We start from the raw sequence: 25,238 nt of genomic DNA on the forward strand, positions 1-25,238 counted from the left end.
CATTTACGGCCCACTGGGTGAACGTGGTGCCGGCACAGCCGCACCAGCAACTTGGACAGGTCACGACGCTTTTGCCTCCACGTTTGCACGTCCTTGGTCCAGCAAGCATGTCCGCCTCTACCACCTCTTTTTCCGCCGTGTCCTCAGCCGCCACCCCCGTGCCAAGTCCCATTACCCGACCGGCATATCACATGTGCAGGGCGCAACGGTGTCACGCTGTGCTGCACCTGGTATGCCTTGGCGAACGTAGTCACACAGGGGAGGAACTGCTGAGTGTAATGAACAGAGAAATCGACAGATGGCTGTCTCCGCGCAAACTAAAAATCGGAACCATGTTGACTGACAACGGAAAGAACATGGTGTCTGCTCTGCGTCAAGGAAGGTTGTGCCATGCGCCATGCATGGCTCACGTGTTCAATCTGGTTGTCAAGCGGTTCCTAAAATCCACCATCCCACTGCAAGACATCCTTAAAATGTCACGTAAACTGTGCATGCATTTCAGCCATTCCTACACCGCAAAGAACACCCTCATTGAGCTGCAGCGGCAGAACGGAATTCCACAGCATCGCCTGATCTGCGACGTTGCAACAAGGTGGAATTCAACCCTACACATGTTAGACCGCCTTTACGAGCAGCGAAAGGCCATCACCGATTTCCTGATGTTACAAGCGGATAAAGGTACTCCCCTGTGTAACTTAGATGTCAGCCATTGGCAGCTCATGCGTGACACCTGCCGCTTGCTCAGGCCCTTTGAGGAGGCCACGCTATTCGTGAGTCGGCAGGACTATGGGATGAACGACGTCATTCCTCTGTTGCACGTCCTGGAACAAATGCTGTTAACAATGGCTGGTCAGGGTGCGGTAGACGTGGCGCACAGATCTCAACGCCACATGACCCCTGTGGGGGCAGGACAGGAAGAAGAGGAGGAGGTAGAGGAGGACATTTGTGCTCAGGAATTATTGAGTGAAATGGGTGGTTTTTCCACTCAGCGGACAGGAGTGGAGGAGCAGGAGCATCTGGTAGAGGAGGAGGAGGAGGAGACAGAGGACCCAGACGCACCGTGGCAGTATGCTGTGGAGATGGAGGCAGGGAGTCCCTCGCATTCCTTGGCACAAATGGCCCATAGCATGCTCGGTTGCTTGCGTAGCGACAGCCGAATAATAACCATCAGACAGAGGGATGACTTTTGGCTGTCCACCTTGTTGGACCCTCGCTACCGGTCCAAAATGGTGGCCTTTTTCACACCTGCTGAGAGGGAGGCCAAAATTACGTACTATAAAAACCACCTATGTAGTCAGTTGGTCTCTGCCTTTGTGCGCCATCGTCCATCCTCAGACACTGTGGGCCCTGTGCGCTCGCGTTCCGCTGGCATGGCAGCAGGGGAGGGGTGGGGTGGTAGGAGCAGTGGCAGCTCCACCAGCAGCGGCTGCCTCAGTCTGCAGTCGATGATGAGTAGCTTTCTTCACCAGCGCAGTGAGGAAACTACTAACCAGCCGCAGCAGCAGCAGCAGCATCAGGTGGACCTGGAGCAGGAGCTCAAACAACAGGCTTGGGCCTACTTGGACAGCACCCTGCCAACCGAGGTAGACAATCCCCTTGACTACTGGGCAACGAAACTTGACCTTTGGCCCCAACTAGCTGAATTTGCCCTTGAAAGGCTGTCATGCCCGGCCAGTAGCGTGGCATCGGAGCGCGTGTTTAGTGCGGCAGGAGGTATTGTAACTCCGCGGAGGACACGACTGTCCACCCAAAGTGTGGAGAGACTCACGTTTGTGAAAATGAATCAGGCGTGGATTAGTCTGGATTTCAAACCACCAGTTCCTGACACAACTGACTAAATCCGCCATGAATCATGCCTCAAACATGTGCCACTTTCAGGTCTCCTCACACTGCTGGTGTGTTGAATTTTTTGACATAGGGTGCTGGCAGATTACGGGCCTCCTATAGCTGCTGCCAGGCCCCTAATCTGCCATAGGCCCCTATATACCACCTCCTCCTGCTGCTGCCAGGTCCAGAGTCTCTCATGGGTCCCTGTACGGCCTCCCATTGCTGCTGTCTCCATCGCCACACTCTGCTGCCATGTGCCACTTTCAGGTCTCTTCACACTGCTGGTGTGTTAAATTTTTTGACATAGGGTGCAGGCAGATTACGGGCCTCACATAGCTGCTGCCAGGCCCCTAATCTGCCATGGGCCCCTATATACCACCTCCTCCTGCTGCTGCCAGGTCCAGAGTCTCTCATGGGTCCCTGTACGGCCTCCCATTGCTGCTGTCTCCATCGCCACACTCTGCTGCCATGTGCCACTTTCAGGTCTCTTCACACTGCTGGTGTGTTAAATTTTTTGACATAGGGTGCTGCAAGATAACGGGCCTCACATAGCTGCTGCCAGGCCCCTAATCAGCCATGGGCCCCTATACCGCCTCCTCCTGCTGCTGCCAGGTCCAGAGTCTCTCATGCCATGTGCCACTTTCAGGTCTCTTCACACTGCTGGTGTGTTAAATTTTTTGACATAGGGTGCTGGCAGATTACGGGCCTCACATAGCTGCTGCCAGGCCCCTAATCTGCCATGGGCCCCTATATACCGCCTCCTCATGCTGCTGCCAAGTCTAGAGTCTCTCATGGGTCCCTGTACGGCCTCCCATTGCTGCTGTCTCCATCGCCACACTCTGCTGCCATGTGCCACTTTCAGGTCTCTTCACACTGCTGGTGTGTTAAATTTTTTGACATAGGGTGCAGGCAGATTACGGGCCTCACATAGCTGCTGCCAGGCCCCTAATCTGCCATGGGCCCCTATATACCGCCTCCTCATGCTGCTGCCAAGTCTAGAGTCTCTCATGGGTCCCTGTACGGCCTCCCATTGCTGCTGTCTCCATCGCCACACTCTGCTGCCATGTGCCACTTTCAGGTCTCTTCACACTGCTGGTGTGTTTAATTTTTTGACATAGGGTGCAGGCAGATTACGGGCCTCACATAGCTGCTGCCAGGCCCCTAATCTGCCATGGGCCCCTATATACCGCCTCCTCATGCTGCTGCCAAGTCTAGAGTCTCTCATGGGTCCCTGTACGGCCTCCCATTGCTGCTGTCTCCATCGCCACACTCTGCTGCCATGTGCCACTTTCAGGTCTCTTCACACTGCTGGTGTGTTAAATTTTTTGACATAGGGTGCAGGCAGATTACGGGCCTCACATAGCTGCTGCCAGGCCCCTAATCTGCCATGGGCCCCTATATACCGCCTCCTCATGCTGCTGCCAAGTCTAGAGTCTCTCATGGGTCCCTGTACGGCCTCCCATTGCTGCTGTCTCCATCGCCACACTCTGCTGCCATGTGCCACTTTCAGGTCTCTTCACACTGCTGGTGTGTTAAATTTTTTGACATAGGGTGCAGGCAGATTACGGGCCTCACATAGCTGCTGCCAGGCCCCTAATCTGCCATGGGCCCCTATATACCGCCTCCTCATGCTGCTGCCAAGTCCAGAGTCTGTCATGGTCCCTGTACGGCCTCCCATTGCTGCTGTCTCCATCGCCACACTCTGCTGCCATGTGCCACTTTCAGGTCTCTTCACACTGCTGGTGTGTTTAATTTTTTGACATAGGGTGCAGGCAGATTACGGGCCTCACATAGCTGCTGCCAGGCCCCTAATCTGCCATGGGCCCCTATATACCGCCTCCTCATGCTGCTGCCAGGTCCAGAGTCTCTCATGGGTCCCTGTACGGCCTCCCATTGCTGCTTTCTCCATCGCCACACTCTGCCATGTGCCACTTTCAGGTCTCCTCACACACTGCTGGTGTGTTGAATTTTTTGACATAGGGTGCTGGCAGATTACGGGCCTCACATAGCTGCTGCCAGGCCCCTAATCTGCCATGGGCCCCTATATACCGCCTCCTCATGCTGCTGCCAAGTCCAGAGTCTGTCATGGTCCCTGTACGGCCTCCCATTGCTGCTGTCTCCATCGCCACACTCTGCTGCCATGTGCCACTTTCAGGTCTCTTCACACTGCTGGTGTGTTTAATTTTTTGACATAGGGTGCAGGCAGATTACGGGCCTCACATAGCTGCTGCCAGGCCCCTAATCTGCCATGGGCCCCTATATACCGCCTCCTCATGCTGCTGCCAGGTCCAGAGTCTCTCATGGGTCCCTGTACGGCCTCCCATTGCTGCTTTCTCCATCGCCACACTCTGCCATGTGCCACTTTCAGGTCTCCTCACACACTGCTGGTGTGTTGAATTTTTTGACATAGGGTGCTGGCAGATTACGGGCCTCACATAGCTGCTGCCAGGCCCCTAATCTGCCATGGGCCCCTATATACCGCCTCCTCATGCTGCTGCCAAGTCCAGAGTCTGTCATGGTCCCTGTACGGCCTCCCATTGCTGCTGTCTCCATCGCCACACTCTGCTGCCATGTGCCACTTTCAGGTCTCTTCACACTGCTGGTGTGTTTAATTTTTTGACATAGGGTGCAGGCAGATTACGGGCCTCACATAGCTGCTGCCAGGCCCCTAATCTGCCATGGGCCCCTATATACCGCCTCCTCATGCTGCTGCCAGGTCCAGAGTCTCTCATGGGTCCCTGTACGGCCTCCCATTGCTGCTTTCTCCATCGCCACACTCTGCCATGTGCCACTTTCAGGTCTCCTCACACACTGCTGGTGTGTTGAATTTTTTGACATAGGGTGCTGGCAGATTACGGGCCTCACATAGCTGCTGCCAGGCCCCTAATCTGCCATGGGCCCCTATATACCGCCTCCTCATGCTGCTGCCAAGTCCAGAGTCTGTCATGGTCCCTGTACGGCCTCCCATTGCTGCTGTCTCCATCGCCACACTCTGCTGCCATGTGCCACTTTCAGGTCTCTTCACACTGCTGGTGTGTTAAATTTTTTGACATAGGGTGCAGGCAGATTACGGGCCTCACATAGCTGCTGCCAGGCCCCTAATCTGCCATGGGCCCCTATATACCGCCTCCTCATGCTGCTGCCAAGTCCAGAGTCTCTCATGGTCCCTGTACGGCCTCCCATTGCTGCTGTCTCCATCGCCACACTCTGCTGCCATGTGCCACTTTCAGGTCTCTTCACACTGCTGGTGTGTTTAATTTTTTGACATAGGGTGCAGGCAGATTACGGGCCTCACATAGCTGCTGCCAGGCCCCTAATCTGCCATGGGCCCCTATATACCGCCTCCTCATGCTGCTGCCAAGTCTAGAGTCTCTCATGGGTCCCTGTACGGCCTCCCATTGCTGCTGTCTCCATCGCCACACTCTGCTGCCATGTGCCACTTTCAGGTCTCTTCACACTGCTGGTGTGTTTAATTTTTTGACATAGGGTGCAGGCAGATTACGGGCCTCACATAGCTGCTGCCAGGCCCCTAATCTGCCATGGGCCCCTATATACCGCCTCCTCATGCTGCTGCCAAGTCCAGAGTCTGTCATGGTCCCTGTACGGCCTCCCATTGCTGCTGTCTCCATCGCCACACTCTGCTGCCATGTGCCACTTTCAGGTCTCTTCACACTGCTGGTGTGTTAAATTTTTTGACATAGGGTGCAGGCAGATTACGGGCCTCACATAGCTGCTGCCAGGCCCCTAATCTGCCATGGGCCCCTATATACCGCCTCCTCATGCTGCTGCCAAGTCCAGAGTCTGTCATGGTCCCTGTACGGCCTCCCATTGCTGCTGTCTCCATCGCCACACTCTGCTGCCATGTGCCACTTTCAGGTCTCTTCACACTGCTGGTGTGTTTAATTTTTTGACATAGGGTGCAGGCAGATTACGGGCCTCACATAGCTGCTGCCAGGCCCCTAATCTGCCATGGGCCCCTATATACCGCCTCCTCATGCTGCTGCCAAGTCTAGAGTCTCTCATGGGTCCCTGTACGGCCTCCCATTGCTGCTGTCTCCATCGCCACACTCTGCTGCCATGTGCCACTTTCAGGTCTCTTCACACTGCTGGTGTGTTTAATTTTTTGACATAGGGTGCAGGCAGATTACGGGCCTCACATAGCTGCTGCCAGGCCCCTAATCTGCCATGGGCCCCTATATACCGCCTCCTCATGCTGCTGCCAGGTCCAGAGTCTCTCATGGGTCCCTGTACGGCCTCCCATTGCTGCTTTCTCCATCGCCACACTCTGCCATGTGCCACTTTCAGGTCTCCTCACACACTGCTGGTGTGTTGAATTTTTTGACATAGGGTGCTGGCAGATTACGGGCCTCACATAGCTGCTGCCAGGCCCCTAATCTGCCATGGGCCCCTATATACCGCCTCCTCATGCTGCTGCCAAGTTCAGAGTCTGTCATGGGTCCCTGTACGGCCTCCCATTGCTGCTGTCTCCATCGCCACACTCTGCCATGTGCCACTTTCAGGTCTCCTCACACTGCTGGTGTGTTGAATTTTTTGACATAGGGTGCTGGCAGATTACGGGCCTCCTATAGCTGCTGCCAGGCCCCTAATCTGCCATAAGCCCCTATATACCGCCTCCTCATGCTGCTGCCAAGTCCAGAGTCTGTCATGGGTCCCTGTACGGCCTCCCATTGCTGCTGTCTCCATCGCCACACTCTGCCATGTGCCACTTTCAGGTCTCCTCACACACTGCTGGTGTGTTGAATTTTTTGACATAGGGTGCTGGCAGATTACGGGCCTCCTATAGCTGCTGCCAGGCCCCTAATCTGCCGTAGGCCCCTATATACCGCCTCCTCATGCTGCTGCCAGGTCCAGAGTCTCTCATGGGTCCCTGTACGGCCTCCCATTGCTGCTGTCTCCATCGCCACACTCTGCCATGTGCCACTTTCAGGTCTCCTCACACTGCTGGTGTGTTCCATTTTTTGTCATAGGGTGCTGGCAGATTATGGGCCTCCCATAACTGCTGCCAGGCCCCTAATCTGCCATGGGCCCCTATACCGACTCCTCATGCTGTGACGTTGCAACAAGGTGGAATTCAACCCTACATATGTTAGACCGCCTTTACGAACAGCAAAAGGCCATCACAGATTTCCTGATGTTAAAAGCAGATAAAGGTACTCCCTGTGTAACTTAGATGTCAGCCATTGGCAGCTCATGCGTGACACCTGCGCTTGCTCAGGCCCTTTGAGGAGGCCACGCTATTCGTGAGTCGGCAGGACTATGGGATGAACGACGTCATTCCTCTGTTGCACGTCCTGGAACAAATGCTGTTAACAATGGCTGGTCAGGGTGCGGTAGACGTGGCGCACAGATCTCAACGCCACATGGCCCCTGTGGGGGCAGGACTGGAAGAAGAGGAGGAGGTAGAGGAGGACATTGGTGCTCAGGAATTATTGAGTGAAATGGGTGGTTTTTCCACTCAGCGGACAGGAGTGGAGGAGCAGGAGCATCTGGTAGAGGAGGAGGAAGAGGAGACAGAGGACCTAGACGCACCGTGGCAGTATGCTGTGGAGATGGAGGCAGGGAGTCCCTCGCATTCCTTGGCACAAATGGCCCATAGCATGCTCGGTTGCTTGCGTAGCGACAGCCGAATAATAACCATCAGACAGAGGGATGACTTTTGGCTGTCCACCTTGTTGGACCCTCGCTACCGTTCAAAAATGGTGGCCTTTTTCACACCTGCTGAGAGGGAGGCCAAAATAACGTACTATAAAAAACACCTATGTAGTCAGCTGGTCTCTGCCTGTCTGCGCCAACGTCCATCCTCAGACACTGTGGGCCCTGTGCGCTCGTGTTCCGCTGCCATGGCAGCAGGGGAGGGGTGGGGTGGTAGGAGCAGTGGCAGCTCCACCAGCAGCGGCTGCCTCAGTCTGCAGTCGATGATGAGTAGCTTTCTTCACCAGCGCAGTGAGGAAACTACTAACCAGCCGCAGCAGCAGCAGCAGCATCAGGTGGACCTGGAGCAGGACCTCAAACAACAGGCTTAGGCCTACTTGGACAGCACCCTGCCAACCGAGGTAGACAATCCCCTTGACTACTGGGCAACGAAACTTGACCTTTGGCCCCAACTAGCTGAATTTGCCCTTGAAAGGCTGTCATGCCCGGCCAGTAGCGTGGCATCGGAGCGCGTGTTTAGTGCGGCAGGAGGTATTGCAACTCCGCGGAGGACACGACTGTCCACCCAAAGTGTGGAGAGACTCACGTTTGTGAAAATGAATCAGGCGTGGATTAGTCTGGATTTCAAACCACCAGTTCCTGACACAACTGACTAAATCCGCCATGAATCATGCCCCAAACATGTGCCACTTTCAGGTCTCCTCACACTGCTGGTGTGTTCCATTTTTTGTCATAGGGTGCTGGCAGATTACGGGCCTCCCATAGCTGCTGCCAGGCCCCTAATCTGCCATGGGCCCCTATACCGCCTCCTCATGCTGCTGCCAAGTCCAGAGTCTCTCATGGGTCCCTGTACGGCCTCCCATTGCTGCTGCCTCCATCGCCACACTCTGCCATGTGCCACTTTCAGGTCTCCTCACACTGCTGGTGTGTTCCATTTTTTGTCATAGGGTGCTGGCAGATTACGGGCCTCCCATAGCTGCTGCCAGGCCCCTAATCTGCCATGGGCCCCTATACCGCCTCCTCATGCTGCTGCCAGGTCCAGAGTCTCTCATGGGTCCCTGTACGGCCTCCCATTGCTGCTGTCTCCATCGCCACACTCTGCCATGTGCCACTTTCAGGTCTCCTCACACTGCTGGTGGGTTCCATTTTTTGTCATAGGGTGCTGGCAGATTACGGGCCTCCCATAGCTGCTGCCAGGCCCGTAATCTGCCATGGGCCCCCGTACCGACTCCTCATGCTGCTGCCAGGCCCGTAATCTGTCATGGGCCACTGTTGTCGCTTGTTGGCATATTCCGCTCGTTCAGATGCTCCTTCTCCTGCTACTCCTCTTCACGGATTCCGTCAGCAGTCTTTCTTGGAATCCGTTTCCAAGAGACAACAGTTTGCGAGCACGCACCCGACGGTGCAGAAGCTGAACGTCCTCCTGTCCAAGTTGCTGCTGCCAGGCTCGTAATCTGTCATGCGCCCCTGTACCGCCTCCTCATGCTGCTGCCAGGTCCAGAGTGTGTCATGGGCCCCCGTACCGACTCCTCATGCTGCTGCCAGGCCCGTAATCTGTCATGGGCCCCTGTACCGCCTCCCCATGCTGCTGCCAGGTCCAGAGTGTGTCATGGGTCCCTGTACGGCCTCCCATTGCTGCTGCCAGGCCCGTAATCTGCCATGGGCCCCTGTACCGACTCCTCATGCTGCTGCCAGGCCCGTAATCTGTCATGGGCCCCTGTACCGCCTCCTCATGCTGCTGCCAGGTCCAGAGTGTGTCATGGGTCCCTGTACGGCCTCCCATTGCTGCTGTCTCTATCGCCACACTCTGCCATGTGCCACTTTCAGGTCTCCTCACACTGCTGGTGGTTTCCATTTTTGTCATAGGGTGCTGTATGGCCTCCCATTGCTGCTGCCTCCACCGCCACACTGTGGCTCCACACTCTGGTTTTGGCCCCGTGACTGCCCAAATGAGTGAAGTGTGCGGTGATTCTAAGATCGACGGCACTCATCTGCATGTCATACTGACTGACAGTATTATTTCTCTTCCCCAGCAGACTCCAAGGGCATTTAAATTAAAGGTACAGTGTTCTGCACTAATATTAAGTCTCTCTGAAGCCTAGAAACACCCTTTTTTAAGTTAAATTCACAGCGAATTTATTCGACTCGAATCGAATATTGTCCACGAATTCGCCGAATCAGTCGAATCGAATTTTTCATTTCTTCGCTCATCTCTAATAGTGACCTGTGCTAACAGTATGCACTGTCACTGTACTAATGACACTGGGCAGGAAGGGGTTAACATCTAGGGCGATCAAGGGGTTAAATATGTGCCTATATATATATATATATATATATATATATATAAATATGTGCTAAGCAGGGAATGAAGACAACTAGATCCCCTGTCACTGGTCACAGCTCTGTGCTGTTTACACTCAGACTCAGACCTGATTGCCAAGTGCTGGCAGTCAATCACTATCCGGGACTCGGTGATCGGCTTGTACATATGCATGATTCTGCATAGCCAGCCTGCACTGTCGCAGTATATGTACAGTGTGCGGTTGGCAAGTAGATATTATATTCTGGTGTGGTCTACGCATGACCGTTCCTAGCAGCAACACATTCACGTAATATATTTTATTTAATACGGTAATTGCTGGTGAGCACGGGGTTCTTTTGTGGTGTATACAACTAAAACTAAAATTGCATTTTAGTTGAAAGACTATGACTAAAACTAAATTGAAATTTGACATCAAAATTAACACTGGTTCGAACCCTTTTCTTTTATTTTGTCATTTGTGTCCCACTGGGGAGATTTCCCTTCACTTCCTGTCCCATAGCTAATACAGGAAGTCAGGAAACCTTTCCAAAGTGAGCTCCCTGTTTGTCAGCAGAACAAGCATCTCCAATGGAAGATTTCCTCTTTTACTCTTCTGGGGAAACACAAACTTTGTTATTTTCTTTCACTTTTGGTGGTAACTGTAAACAGCACAAATAGAGAGGGTGAATCTCCCTTAGGCCCCTTTCACACAGGCGTTCCGTATGTCCATTTTTCATCTGTCGGTTTACGGATGAAAAACGGACATCCATATATTTCTATGGACTAGCAAATGTAAACAGATGATCACCCCGAAGGAGACGATGGAATTAATGGGCACTTCTGTCCTTACTTCAGTGATGAACCATATATATATATATATATATATATATATATATATATATATACAGTGGGGATCGAAAGTTTGGGCACCCCAGCTATAAATTTGTATTAACGTGCATAAAGGAGTCAATGAAAGATGGAGAAATCTCCAAAAGGCATCAAATTACAGATTAGACATTCTTATAATATGTCAACAAAAGTTAGATTTTATTTCCATCATTTACACTTTCAAAATAACAGAAAACAAAAAAATGGCGTCTGCAAAAGTTTGGGCCCCCTGCAGAGTTAATATCTTGTACTGCCCCCTTTGGCAAGTATCACAGCTTGTAAACACTTTTTGTAGCCAGCCAAGAGTCTTTCAATTCTTGTTTGAGGTATCTTTGCCCATTCTTCTTTACAAATGTCTTCCAGTTCTTTGAGATTTCTGGGCTGTCTGTCACGCACTGCTCTTTTAAGCAGCCTTTCTGACAACATTCAGTCTTAAAAGGGAAACAGAAACGGCCCAGCTACATCCACATCCGTTAACATCCGTTTTTTTAAACTGAAGTAAACTCTATTTTAAAAAAAATTAAAAATGGAATGGACAAAACATGGATGTAAACAGACAAAAAAAGATGAAAAATGAATGTAAACAGACAGAAAATGGATGTAAACTGATGAAAAATGGATGTTATCTGATGTCAACTGATGAAAAACTGATGTGAATTAATCTGTTTTTTTCTTGGAAAAAACGTGACTGAACTGATGAAAAAAATGGAACTCCCGTGTGAAAGGGGCCTTATAGGACACTGACAGTAACAACAACTGACAGGTGTTCTAATCCCTCTCCAGATTTTCCTTTAGCAATACTCAGCATTGCTAAAATACAACTCTTCCAGTATTATTGCCACAAATGACCTAATATGATCCCTACAGTCTATTGTCATTAAAGTGGAGTTCCAGCAGATTTAAACAAAAACTGTAGCTGCTGACATTTAAAATACAGACACTTACCTGTCCCTCGGTCCAGCGATGTCCTCACCATGGCTGGATTCATCGTCCGTCTTCTCTCCCTGGTACCAGCATTTTTAGTGTGGGCATCCGGCTGTGACAGCTTGCGACTTCACATCCGGGTGCCCACTGTGCATGCGTGAGAAGCGTTGCGCTTTGTGAATGGCCCCATCGTCTTCTGCGACCTGTCGAGTGTCCCAGAAGACTACGGGGAAGGAGGGGAAGAGAACAACATCCACTTCCGATTGCAGTTGAAGTGGGAGTGGGGACCTGTCAAACATGGGTACCCGCTGCCCCCCCCCCCCCCCCCCGCTCCCCAAAGGTGCCTATCCTTATTGGGTAGCGGGGGACTATGCATTAAAGTGGAATTTCCCCTTTTAGGTGGAGCTCCGCTTTAAGGTGATAGGTACGTATGATGCATTGAGCTGTTTGTCATTTTTCAGACTATTGGAAAAACTCAATCAATTTGGCAGCCCTTGAGGATGGTGTTCCTTTACATCTCTCTTTTCTCTTTTCAGCTATGACAGAAATATCATGGACAACAGATTCCATCACTGGGGTCAAGTATCAGATCATTGACGGCTCAGCTCTGACTTGGTACCAAGCACGGAGGAGCTGTCAGCAAATGGATGCCGAGTTATTGAGCGTAACTGAACTACATGAGCAAACGTACATTTCCGGTGAGTTATGGGGGGGGGGGGGGATAAGGATAGGAAGATCTATCGACAGCCTCAATATACTAATCAAACCAAAGAACAATGTAAGCAGAATCACAGTCATTCCAAACCTTCACTAGAAGTCTAGGTTCACACCTAAGCGTTTTCCACTGCATTTTGCAGAAACGCAGTACAGTCCATTTAACACGATTTCCTATGGGACACATTCACATCTCGCGCGTTTTCACCCGGTGAGTTTTTTTTTAACACAAAACATTGGGTTTTTGGTTATATAGACTTCAATGGAGATGCTGCAGAAATGCATGTATTGCGTTTTTGATGCATTTTGCATTTGAATCTACCCAGCAACAAATTGGGAAAAAAAACTGCAAAACGTTGCATTTTTGGTGCAATAGGCTTCAATGGAGACGCTGCAGAAATGCATCTAGTGCATTTTTTATGCGTTTTGGTCTGCCCAGCAACAAGTTGGAAAAAACGCATCAAGAATGCATCAAAAACGCATGTTCAAAACACACCGCAAAAAGCACTGCGGAAACGGATCAAATGCAAACTGCACAGGTGTGAACCTAGCCTTGGGGCCGGTCCACACTATAGAAACGCAATCCAGATGCGTTTTTGATGCGCTTCAGTTCGCTTTTTAAGCATTCCAGTTAATTTTTTCCCCTCTCTTGTTCTTCAATTTAAATAGAGCCATGTGCGTTCCAGTGTGTTTTTATACATTTTACCTCTTTTCAGCACAGTTCTGTGCAGGAAAAATGAAGCCTGTTCTACTTTTTTTTCTGCATCTGGAAAGGAGGCCCTCTCGCCTCCTGATGTGAACTATGATATTGACAACCATATTACCTACTTTCTGTGCATTTTGGATGCAGAAAAAAGCAACTGAAACGCATGTAGAGTGAACCGGCCCTACAAATTATTGCAAGCCTTAGGCAAGGTGACCAGATTTTCAAAATTAAATCCGGGGACACCCTACTGTCCAAACCCACTTTTATTGGGGGTGAGACGGGTGGAGAAGGGGGTGGGGACAATATTGGCATGAGAAGCATGCCACAGTAAGTGTTGGGTGTGGCCAAATCATGCTAACAGTAGGAGGGGTTAAAGGGGTGTGGTCCAGCCTGGGTGACCACCATGTCTCTCTCATACATACCCTGGAGGAGTAATTGTAGCCATACAAGCACCAACAGCTTGTTATTCACTGGATTACCAGGTGAAAAAAAATTGTAACATTTTTTTTAAAAAAGCAAACTAATGCAGCCAACGCATCTAATGACTGATCAGCTGTAATATGCTGTATTAAATTTTGCATTTGGATTTAGATTCACTTTAAATGCAGACTCTATATAATTTTATTCAGTCCAGTTGAGCCCTGGTTCACACTGATGCAATATCAGAATGCATGGATTCCCATGACAGGTGAAATAACATTTCTATGGAGACTGTTCAGATATATGCAGCCCAAACAGAATGTGATTTTGAAAAGGGTCTCATGCATTTTTGGATAATGCAATGCAATACCCCCCTCCCCAATTATAATTACACTGCAACCTTCCCTTCCCCCTTTATAAATACCCTGGACACCCCCTTCCTAAATTATATTTACCCTTCCCTCACAATTATAATTTCTAGGGATGCACCGATATCAGTATCAGGCCGATACTAGGCATTTGCATTATTATCGGTATTCGTGCAAATGCATCGATACCTGAAACTGATACCGGAAGTGATGTCAGGGCGGAGGTGAAGAGGGTTATGTTCCCCCAAATGGTGCCAGTGAGTGCTTACATGTCCCTCGCTGACTGCTGTACATGTCCCTCGCTGACTGCTGCACATGTCCCTCGCTGACTGCTGCACATGTCCCTCGCTGACTGCTGTACATGTCCCTCGCTGACTGCGGTACATGTCCCTCGCTGACTGCTGTACATGTCCCTCGCTGACTGCTGTACATGTCCCTCGCTGACTGCTGTACATGTCCCTCGCTGACTGCGGTACATGTCCCTCGCTGACTGCGGTACATGTCCCTCGCTGACTGCGGTACATGTCCCTCGCTGACTGCTGTACATGTCCCTCGCTGACTGCTGTACATGTCCCTCGCTGACTGCTGTACATGTCCCTCGCTGACTGCGGTACATTTTCCTCGCTGACTGCGGTACATTTTCCTCGCTGACTGCGGTACATTTTCCTCGCTGACTGCGGTACATGTCCCTCGCTGACTGCGGTACATGTCCCTCGCTGACTGCGGTACATGTCCCTCGCTGACTGCGGTACATGTCCCTCGCTGACTGCGGTACATTTTCCTCGCTGACTGCGGTACATTTTCCTCGCTGACTGCGGTACATGTCCCGCGCTGACTGCTGCACATGTCCCTCGCTGACTGCTGCACATGTCCCTCGCTGACTGCTGCACATGTCCCTCGCTGACTGCTGTACATGTCCCTCGCTGACTGCTGCACATGTCCCTCGCTGACTGCTGCACATGTCCCTCGCTGACTGCTGCACATGTCCCTCGCTGACTGTTGTACATGTCCCTCGCTGACTGCTGTACATGTCCCTCGCTGACTGCTGTACTTCTGGTGGTGAGTCCTGTGCCTTGCTGTACGTCTGGCAATCCTGTTACATGTCCCTTACTGTACTTCTGGTACTGAGTCCTATTACATGCCTCTTTCTGTACTTCAGTTGGTAAGTCCTGATACATGTCCCTAAAAATAGGTATCTGTAACTGGTATTGGTGAGTACTTGAGGAAAAGTATCAGTACTCGTACTCAGTTTCGGTGCATCCCTAATAATTTCCCTGCAGCCCCTCCCTTATCTACTTGCAGCAGACTGCACCCCCCTGCATCCCCTTAGCGACGCCACTGACAGTAAAGACAATCATATTATAAAACATTCTGGGCATTCTAACACTGGGTATACACTAGTAATATTGAAAAAAGTTGTAAAATAATTCTTGAGAAAATTCATATGAAAATTCCAATGTCATTGGAAAGTAATTCATGATTCAATTTGCATTTAACATTCGATTTTGGAATGAATGGACTTTACTGAACGAAAACCACATACATTGTTACAAATTGGTACATTTGAGAAAAAAAATTCCATCCTGCTCCTTTGAATTTTCTCATCACTGTGGTTGAAAACAAAAGCTGATTTGACCACACCAATGATTAAAAAAAACAAACTAACATTTTTACAATGAAAAATGTCAAACAAAATTCTACTCATGTATACCCAGCATAATAAAAAAAGCCAAACAATAGCTCCACGTTTGTTGCCAGCCTTGGTAGATTGAATAAGTGAGGCAATCCCCTCTGATAGGAGAAAGTTTGGGGTGGGTTCTCGTTCTAAGCCATTTAGCAGTCCTGCTGTCTAGTTCTCTTTTTAGTACAACATCTGTAGACCTCCTGCTCTTGCACAGCTAAAAATGGTAATTATGTACAGAGATGAAAGAAAAAAACATGCATACAGAGTTTGTAGGTGAGCAGAATATTGAGCTTGAGGGACTAGTTATAGGTAACATACAGTTTATTTCATAACCAGTCTCTATGGATAGGGTGATTGATATGTGTATCCAGTCTCTAACTATTTTTTAAATTCTTCTGTATATTTTCATTATATAATATGTGCTTTTATTTTTTAGGATTAACCAATACTATTACAGTAGCCTTGTGGCTGGGTCTTAATAGTCTGGACTTTAACGCCGGCTGGAAGTGGGACAATGGAAGTCCATTCCGATACCTTAATTGGCTTCCAGGTAAATCATTGGCTTTTGTCAATTTCTTTCAAACCCAGCCAATCAGTTCTAATACAAGCCTACCCACTTAGGTTATACAGGTGAAACTTGAAAAATTAGAATATTGTGCAAAAGATAATTTATTTCAGTAATGCAACTTAAAAGGTGAAACTAATATATGAGATAGACTCATTACATGCAAAGCAAGATAGTTCAAGCCATGATTTGTCACAATTGTGATGATTATGGCTTACAGCTCATGAAAACCCCAAATCCACAATCTCAGAAAATTGGAATATTGTGAAAAGGTGCAATATTCTCGGCTCAAAGTGTCCCACTCTAATCAGCTAATTAAGCCATAACACCTGCAAAGGGTTCCTGAGCCTTTAAATAGTCTCTCAGTCTGTTTCAGTAGGAATCACAATCATGGGAAAGACTGCTGACCTGACAGTTGTGCAGAAAACCATCATTGACACCCTCCATAAGGAGGGAAAGCCTCAAAAAGGGAAATGCAAAAGAAGTTGGATATTCCCAAAGTGCTGTATCAAAGCACATTAATAGAAAGTTAGAATATATTGTTCTGGTGCACCCTGGAGAGAGTGGGGTGGCCTCTGCAATGTATGACAATACAGTATATATCACAATGTATATCCCTACAATAGGGACTTACAAATTGGGCAAATATTAAAAGTGCATAAATTAGTCCAAATGGATAGATATATGAAGAGCTTGACCTAGAGGCTGCCAGTAAAAATCGAGCTAGAAGGGAAAGATAACAGAAAGAAGGCGGTGCCATGTAAGTGCAGCAATACATACAACTATTTGCATGTGATATAGCAACTCACAAGAAGAAGGTAAAAAGGAAGGCACTTGTCCTATGTAGTTGTCTTCCATGGTCTGGAGTGTAAAGGCAATTCTCAAGTGTAAAGCCAATGTTCTGGGCTGCTCTGGTGGCTCCCAGCTCTGATGGCCTGCCTGAATGGATACAAATTAATAGTTTAGAAAGGTCTCCATTTAACACCATATAGATTTTGGTAAATGTAAATGAGATTGTACAATTAGATTTTAATGGGTATTACACTCTCTCACTTCATGAGATCTGGAAGTACAAGTCTATACCTATTTGGTTGGAGAACGTTTCATGGCATGCTTACAGCTAAAAGGAGCTAGAGATGCCTTCAGTTTCTTTCTTGCAGTTTTTGGAATGCTTTTAACCTACATAGAACTTGTTTTTTCCAGTAGAACGACCTTCAAGTGTTTCTAAATACGACACTTTTATTACTTCCTCTAGGAAACCCTTCAACAGAACCGGGGAAGAATTGTGTTGCAATGAATCCTGGAAAAAACTCTAAGTGGGAAAACAAAGAGTGCCCTCAAAAGTTGGGATACATCTGTAAAAAGGGCAACATCACCTCCTCCTACATCCCTCCATCTGGTAGGAAATAAAAGAATTGTTTTAGTTTACATGTCTATTAGCAATTAATAGAACATTGCCTTTCATATTAGGTAATAACTATTTTGGCACTCTCCCTCTCCTTCTGTCTCCCTGCCTTTCTCTATCTCCATATCTCTCTCTCTCAACCTTTCTCGTCTTCTTTTTCACTTTTGATTAAAAAAAGGTATTAAACTCAGATATACCATTTGTACCTACAGGTAAGCCTATAGAAAGACTTACCTGTAGGTATGGTGAATATCTTCTACTGTAAGCTTGCGCTGTTTATAGTTCAGTGTTGGGACCCTTACTTTTTAATATATTTTTAAATGATATAGGGTCTGGGATTAAAAGTAACATTTCAGTCTTTGCAGATGACACCAAGCAATGCAGTGGAATAACGTCCTTACAGGATTTCTGTAACTTACATGCCGACCTCAATGCACGGTTTAATTGTGCAACTATGTGGCAAATGAGGTTTAATGTTGATAAATGTAAGGTTCTGCACTTGGGGGGGGGGGGGGGGCAAAAAATATGCATCTTACAATGGTGGAGTCAATGGTGGAGAAGGATCTGGGAGTTCCGGTAGATCACAAGCTTAATAATGGCATGCAATGCCAAGCTGCGGGTTCTAAAGCGAGCAAAATCGTCTCTTGTATTAAAAGAGGTATAGACTCCAGAGAGAGAGAGATATCATATTACCCCGGTACAAATCATTAGTAATACCTCATCTAGAATATGCAGTTCAATTTTGGGCACCAATTCAGAAAAAAGAATATCAGGGAACTGGAGAAAGTGCAGAGAAGGGCAACCAAACTGATAAGAGACATGGAGGAGCTCAGCTATGAGGAAAGATTACAGGAAATTAATTTAATCTCTCTTGAGAAGAGGAGATTAAGGGGGGATATGATCAACATGTATAAATACATCAGTGGTTCATATAGTGAACTCGGTGTAGAGTTATTTACCCTGAGGTCATCACAGAGGACAAGGGGGCACAATTTACGTCTGGAGGAAAAGAAATTTAATCTCCAAATATGGAAAGGTTTCTTCACAGTAAAAGCTGTGAAAATGTGGAATAGACTACCTCAAGAGTGGTCTGACCCGGTCAGTGGATTGCTTTTAAAAAGGCCTGGATTCTTTTCTAGATACACATAATATAACTGGATACTAACGTTTATAGGTAAATCCAGGGAATATCCGATTGCCTCTTGGGGGATCAGGAAGGAAATTTTTCCTCTGCTGGAGCAAATTGGATCATGCTTTGCTGGGGTTTTTTTGCCTTTCCCTGAATCAACTGTGGGTATAGAATATTATATATATATATATATATATATATATATATATATATATATATAAAATATATATTTTTTTATTTTTTAATTTCCTTTTAAGGTTGAACTAGATGGACTTGTGTCTTTTTTCAGCCAGACTAACTATGTAATTATGTAATATAATTGGGGTTTTCTTCCACTATACTTAATCTCTGCCTATTTCATTTCTCTCTATCTATCCTCATCTCTCGTTATCTTAATCTCTGTATATGGCTTTTGCTCATTTATAGCTACTAGTAGGCACATGCTCCTTTGAAATTTGTGCAATAAACCTAGCACACAAATATTATAATGTGCTTTTATATATATATAATATTATATATACACACACATATATACAGTGGAGGAAATAAGTATTTGATCACCTGCTGATTTTGCATGTTTGCCCACTGACAAAGAAACTATCAGTCTAAAAATTGAATGGTAGGTGTATTGTAACACTGAGAAACAGAATAGCAACAAAACATTCAAAAGAAATGCATGTCTAACAAATTATGCACTGATTTGCATGTTCATGAGGGAAATAAGTATTTGATCCCCTTCACAAAACATTAGTACTTGGTGACAAATCCCTTGTTGGCAATCACAGAGGCCAGACGTTTCCTGTAGTTGGCCACCAGGTTTGCACACATCTCAGGAGGGATTTTGGCCCACTCCTCTTGGCAGATCCTCTCCAAGTCATTACGGTTTGGTGGCTGACGTTTTGCAACTTGAACATTCAGCTTCCTACACTGATCAATTCTTTGTAAGTGGGGAAACATTCAAAATCAGCATGGGATCAAATACTTATTTCCTTCACTGTGAGTGTATATATATATATATATATATATATATATATATATAAAAATGTGTGTCTGCCCCTTTAGTTGCACCACTTTAAATCATCAATCAACTGTAAAATGGTATGGCACTTACACTTACAATTTCATAAATTAGCAATGACATTTAAATCTATAACATATTTGTCAAAATTTCTATAAAAAAAACCCACACCACAGTTTGAACAAAATGCTCTATGGTGAATAAATGAATATCTCTCTTCTTCTTCCTTATCACACCAGTGCTTCACCTTGTGTGTCACTCTAATCAACTCACCACAACTCTATGACCATTAATGAAAAGGAAGGTCAAAAACGCTCTGAGGCAGCATCCAAATGGTTTGGTAGACCAATATCAATCTCTCTCTTCAGACACTTCCAGCCTAGTGGGACTTATAATTCCCCCTGAGGAGATGAATAAAAAAATATTAAAGACTATCGTACTGCAGTATTTATTAAATCAATAAAGGTGCCCATAAGTATAAAACACTATGCACTCACTTTTAATGGTGCCCAGATAGCAGAACACACCGCCTGTATCAATCACTGCTGCTCCATCTCCTAGAATCGGCGTGCATTCCAGTAGATGGAACCGGATATGACATCACCACCTGAACCAGATATGACGAGCGTGTTGACCGCCTCTACATGTTTCGCCGCCTCTGCGCCTTCAGGAAGCTAATTTAACTTCCCCCAACTGATGGTCAAATTTGCCTAGGTTCAATTTGCCAAGAGTGTAATGAATCACTGAATTTAGAGATGATTCCAGTTGAAGACTATAGGTCCAAATTGTATTGCTAAATTCTAGTCTTTATTAGGGTTAATAGGAAAACTACTTTCAAAAAGGCATTGGAAGCTGGACACTGCCATGGGGGACATGCATCAATGGGAAAATAATTACTTTAAAAAAACACCATACAGTGGGAGAGGTTCATGCAAGTTCAAGGGCAACAATGAAAATACACCAATTTTTTAAATAGTATGCATGGGCAATACCTTGAAGCCACTGTAAGAGTTTAATGGACAGTCTCAGCAACAGCATACACTTGCCAGCAGCAGGACAAGTTTAATGAGCAACACTAGGCCAAATTTACTAGAGACAAAAGGTCACAGGTTGGGGATTAACTCCAGGAATTAGGACAATACACACGCTTTGTGTATTGTCCTAATTCCTGGAGATAATACAAGATTTATATAGCGAATTTCAATCAAGTTTAAATGATTACTCGTGAGCTAATATGGTGAAATTCAAAAAAATGAAAATAAATCAAACTAGCAATCCACCTTTTATATATACACAAATTGGTTCACCAACACCTTACACCAACTCATGAATAGTGTTAATATCTACTATATGATCAAACATTGGTGCTGCGCTCCCGTGCTAATTAATTAATATACTGAAAAAATTATGTGAATCCATAAAAACTTGCAATTGTGTCAAAAAGAAAGAAAAAAACAAAAAAACATATAAATAAATGAATCATTACGTGGCTTCATCAGGGGGAAATGATCCAAAGGAACTTAGGAGCTCCAGCATATATATATCTATCCTTTTAGGATAAAAACAGCTATTTTAGCCCACCAAATGGGCTGGAAAAGGAGGTGAGCGCATAATAGAGCATTATGTATGCTGCAGCCATCTAAGTGTTTGGAATTTATCCATCTGTTGTCTTGATAAATTTTCATGAAAGGAGGACTTTTCTTTACTATATGTTTCTGGACACATGTTGATGGGATATATGATTTATGAAATGTATTATTTATGGATATATATATTTTTTTATTTTTAGGAAGAAGATTTAAATATTAATTTTTCATTTATTTATATAAGTTTTTTTTTGTTTTTGTTTTTTTGACACAATTGCAAGTTTTTATGGATTCACATAATTTTTCAGTATATTAATTATTAACACGGGAGCGCAGCACCAATGTTTGATCATATAGAAGATTTATATAGCGCATTTATATAACTGTTTATATAACAGTTTTCTCAGCGCTTTACAATATAAGGGGAGACAATATGGCAACAATACAAGAAGGTTAGGAGGGCCCTGCTCCTTGGAGCTTACAATCTAAGAGATAGGCCTAAGCAATGTATGCACAACTTTCATTTTATCTACAGGTTGAGTGGTATGTATTAAATGTGAGTAATATAAAGTGAGGTGGTTTAGGTGCACAATGTTCTTGTATTTTTTTTTTTCGGTTTCACACTATACTAACAAATAGTTAGTATTGAGCAACCCAAACCTAAAGTGGTTGTAAAAGGTAAACATTTTTTTTTTTAACTAACAAACATGTCTCTGCTTACCTGCTCTATGCAATAGAATTGCACAGAGAGGCCCCAATCCTCTTCTTCTCGAGTTCCCCACAGGCTCTCCTGGCTCCTCCGCTCTTGCTGGTACCCCCAAAGCCGATTCCCATGGGGGGCATTCATGTGGGCTCTTTCCCGAGTCCTGCTGCTGTGTCCATTGACAGACAGCAGGACTCGGCCCCACAGCTTGCTCCCTCGACACTGGAATTGATTGACAGGAGTGGGATCTAATGGCTCCTGCTGCTATCAATCTGCCCAGTGAGGAGGGATAAACCTTGGAAAGCTGCAGCTCTCATGTACAGCGCTGGATTGCAATGTGGCTCAGGTAAGTATAAGGGGGGCATTCTGCTACACAGAAGGGTTTTTACCCTAATGCACAGAATGCATTAAGTTAGAAAAAAACCTTGAGGCTTTAGCACCAACGAAAGAAAACAGGCCCTATCAACTTAAAGTAACAAAAAATGAAAATCCCCAAATACCACCCTGAAACAAAAGCCTGCTTTTTTAGGGAAGCTTTAGGGTGCGTTTCAATAGAAATGAATGGAGGAAGTTGCAAAATGTCAACACCTGCCAAACTCTGCAGGTGGCGTTATTTCCCCACAATGCAAGGCAATGCTAATGCTACAGTGTGAACACCTCCATCCACTGCCTAGTTTAACAACTTTGAGTTGCATTGATAGGCATTCAGCAACAGTTAAAAACATGACCCAACTGCCTATTTTTAATGTCTGTGTGAAAGAGGGTGCATATGGAAAGCTTTTTTTAATGTGATGCAAACACAACCAAAAAAATCACCAAAAACAAGCTGTTAACGCATTTTAACACATTAGGCGCATTAATGGGTGCTCAAATTTCTTTACATGTCTAAATGAGCTCTAATAGTACAGTAATAATTTATATCCAGGGGCAGACTGACCATTTGGAAACTCGGGCACTGCCTGGGGGCCCGGGGTCAGTAGGGGGCCCCATGAGATTGTCCTGGTACCTTTTTCATAGGCATTTTTGAGTTTTGGCAAGGACACAGGGGCCCCATGATCCCCTATTGCCCGGGGACCCCATGAGTTGTCAGTCCGCCCCTGTTTATATCCATCATTTCCTGTAGACCTGTGCAAAGCAGCTTATATAAACAAAGTGAGTGATGATAAGTACAAATACTGAAAGTATATGTAAAGTTAAACAATTTTTTCAGTTACTTTCTGATCGGCGTATGTATTTAAACGTCCTGACAGCAAGTAGTATTTGCAAGATTACGGTTGCAGCGGCAGCTTTTCTATCCTAAAACAAAACTTTTAAATAATGAGTAATAAAATTGCACAAAACCCAATTATTTACTAAAATGAACTATTTTGATATTGTGTCACAGATACTGAGCCCATCAATTGCCCTCCTACCTGGATCCCCTATGCTGGCTATTGTTATTCACTGCATAAGGAAGCAAAGATATGGAAGGATGCCATGGTGTCTTGTAGGAAAGAAGAAGGGGACCTCGCAAGCTTGCACAATATTGGAGATTCCGGCTTTGTTAACTCTCAATTTGAGTTTGGTGAGTAATACTGATCTGTCCTCTATTATTCTGCCATGGAAGACACTGCCACTGAATAGGTTAGAATTTCTGATTCTAATATCTGGGTGGTTGCTTATAATGTGGGATTTCTGGCACATCCAAAAAAGAAAAAATAATTATTTTATTATTATTCAGAAGTTATGAGTAAGAAAAAAAAATTCTACCCTCTGTCCTGTTTTTACTGCTACAGTTTCCTTAAAGAAATGTCCCCATACTGCCCTGGTGATAGAGGTTTTACCGGACAGGAAGTGAGGGGAACTCTCCAATTGCAGCGCGAAAAAAAAAATGAAAAAAAAAGTTACTAATCTGCTTACATATTTGCCTTACCCGTTTTTTTCCTGTCCCCTTAATCAACATAATAATGTATTTTTAAATATAACCTGTTCTCATTATGTAGCGCTACTCTCTTGAGAGCTGCTTGTCTTTGGTCCCCCATTACTTCCTGCACAGCCAGACAACATGCATTTTCCACTCGCATCCAGAAACAAGAAACAGACCATGGTCTTGGTGGTTTTAGTAACCTCTTTGACACCAACATCACACAAATATGCGGCCTCACAGAACAGGGCTTTTTACTGTGGGGCCGCATATTATGCATAGTCAGTGGCACTACAGGTCACAGCAGTGCCTGGTGTTCGTGGAACTACAAGGTGCAGCAATACCAGGTATTGCTGAGTGTTCCACAAACTGCTGTGACCTCTAGTGCCACGGACTATTCATAATCACGATTATTGCTGAAAAGCACTCATCACTTGGCACTTCTGTGACCTGTAGTGCCACGGACTATTTATGTGCAGATTTTCAGAGATTTTATATGATCTGAGATGTTTTATTAGGTTTATGTCACTTGGATATCATATGACCACTTTATTCACATAAGCACTTTATGATTGCATTTGACACTTATATTTAGCACTGCACTTACATTTGTATTGATATTTGTGGGTTTGTTACCTTGCCTTTATTGTGCTATCAGCTGCCCTATTCTCTACGCTCGCTTTATATCTTGCGTTATATGTAGATACAAAATGTTTTGCCTTTCATTTCTATTTTCAATGGAATTGGTTGTTTTATAAGGTCATATCAGACTGGATGTCGCTCCACTTCCTTAAACTGAACCTCTCCAAAACCGAGTTTCTTGTCTTCCCCCCAGCCTGGACCCCACCCCCCATTGACTTTTCCATCATGTCCAACAACGCCACCATCAAACCCGCCCCACAGGCCAGAGTACTTGGTGTCATTCTGGACTCCAACCTATCCTTCCAGCCCCAAGTCCAATCTTTAACAAACTCGTGCAGACTCCACCTCCGCAATATCGCCAAAATCCGCACGTTCCTAACCCCAGAAACCACTAAACAGCTCATCCACTCCCTCATCATATCACGACTCGACTACTGCAACTCCCTGCTCACTGGCCTGCCTCGCCGCTGGCTATCCCCGCTTCAGTCGATCCTGAAAACGGCTGCCAGACTCATTCACCTTACCAACCGCTCCATCTCCGCCACCCCCCTCTGCCAATCCCTCCACTGGCTTCCTATTGCGCAACGGATCAAATTCAAAATCCTAACACTGACGTACAAAGCTGTCCACCATACTGCCCCGTACTACATCACTGACCTAATATCCAAGTACCGCCCAGCACACACACTCCGCTCCTCACAAGAACTCCTTCTCTCTAGTTCCCTGGTCTCCTCCTCCCATGCCCGCCTCCAGGACTTCTCCAGGGTGTCACCCATCCTCT

At 46.2% G+C, this 25,238-nt stretch overlaps 1 protein-coding gene across 1 annotated transcript in view; it reads left to right on the top strand.

Annotated features, from left to right (window-relative positions):
- Positions 1 to 25,238, top strand: part of LOC149449092 (macrophage mannose receptor 1-like) — a 155,581-nt gene that overhangs the window by 50,193 nt on the left and 80,150 nt on the right. Inside the window, exons 4-7 of the mRNA XM_089693714.1 lie at positions 12,151 to 12,312; positions 15,943 to 16,056; positions 17,327 to 17,470; positions 23,297 to 23,476. Of these exons, the coding sequence (XP_089549840.1) occupies positions 12,151 to 12,312; positions 15,943 to 16,056; positions 17,327 to 17,470; positions 23,297 to 23,476 (600 nt within the window). The remainder of the gene's footprint in view (positions 1 to 12,150; positions 12,313 to 15,942; positions 16,057 to 17,326; positions 17,471 to 23,296; positions 23,477 to 25,238) is intronic.

This window comes from Staurois parvus, unplaced genomic scaffold (assembly GCF_062004578.1).
Source record: "Staurois parvus isolate SC_StPar_1 unplaced genomic scaffold, SC_StPar_1.0 ptg000636l, whole genome shotgun sequence".
NCBI lineage: Eukaryota > Metazoa > Chordata > Amphibia > Anura > Ranidae > Staurois > Staurois parvus.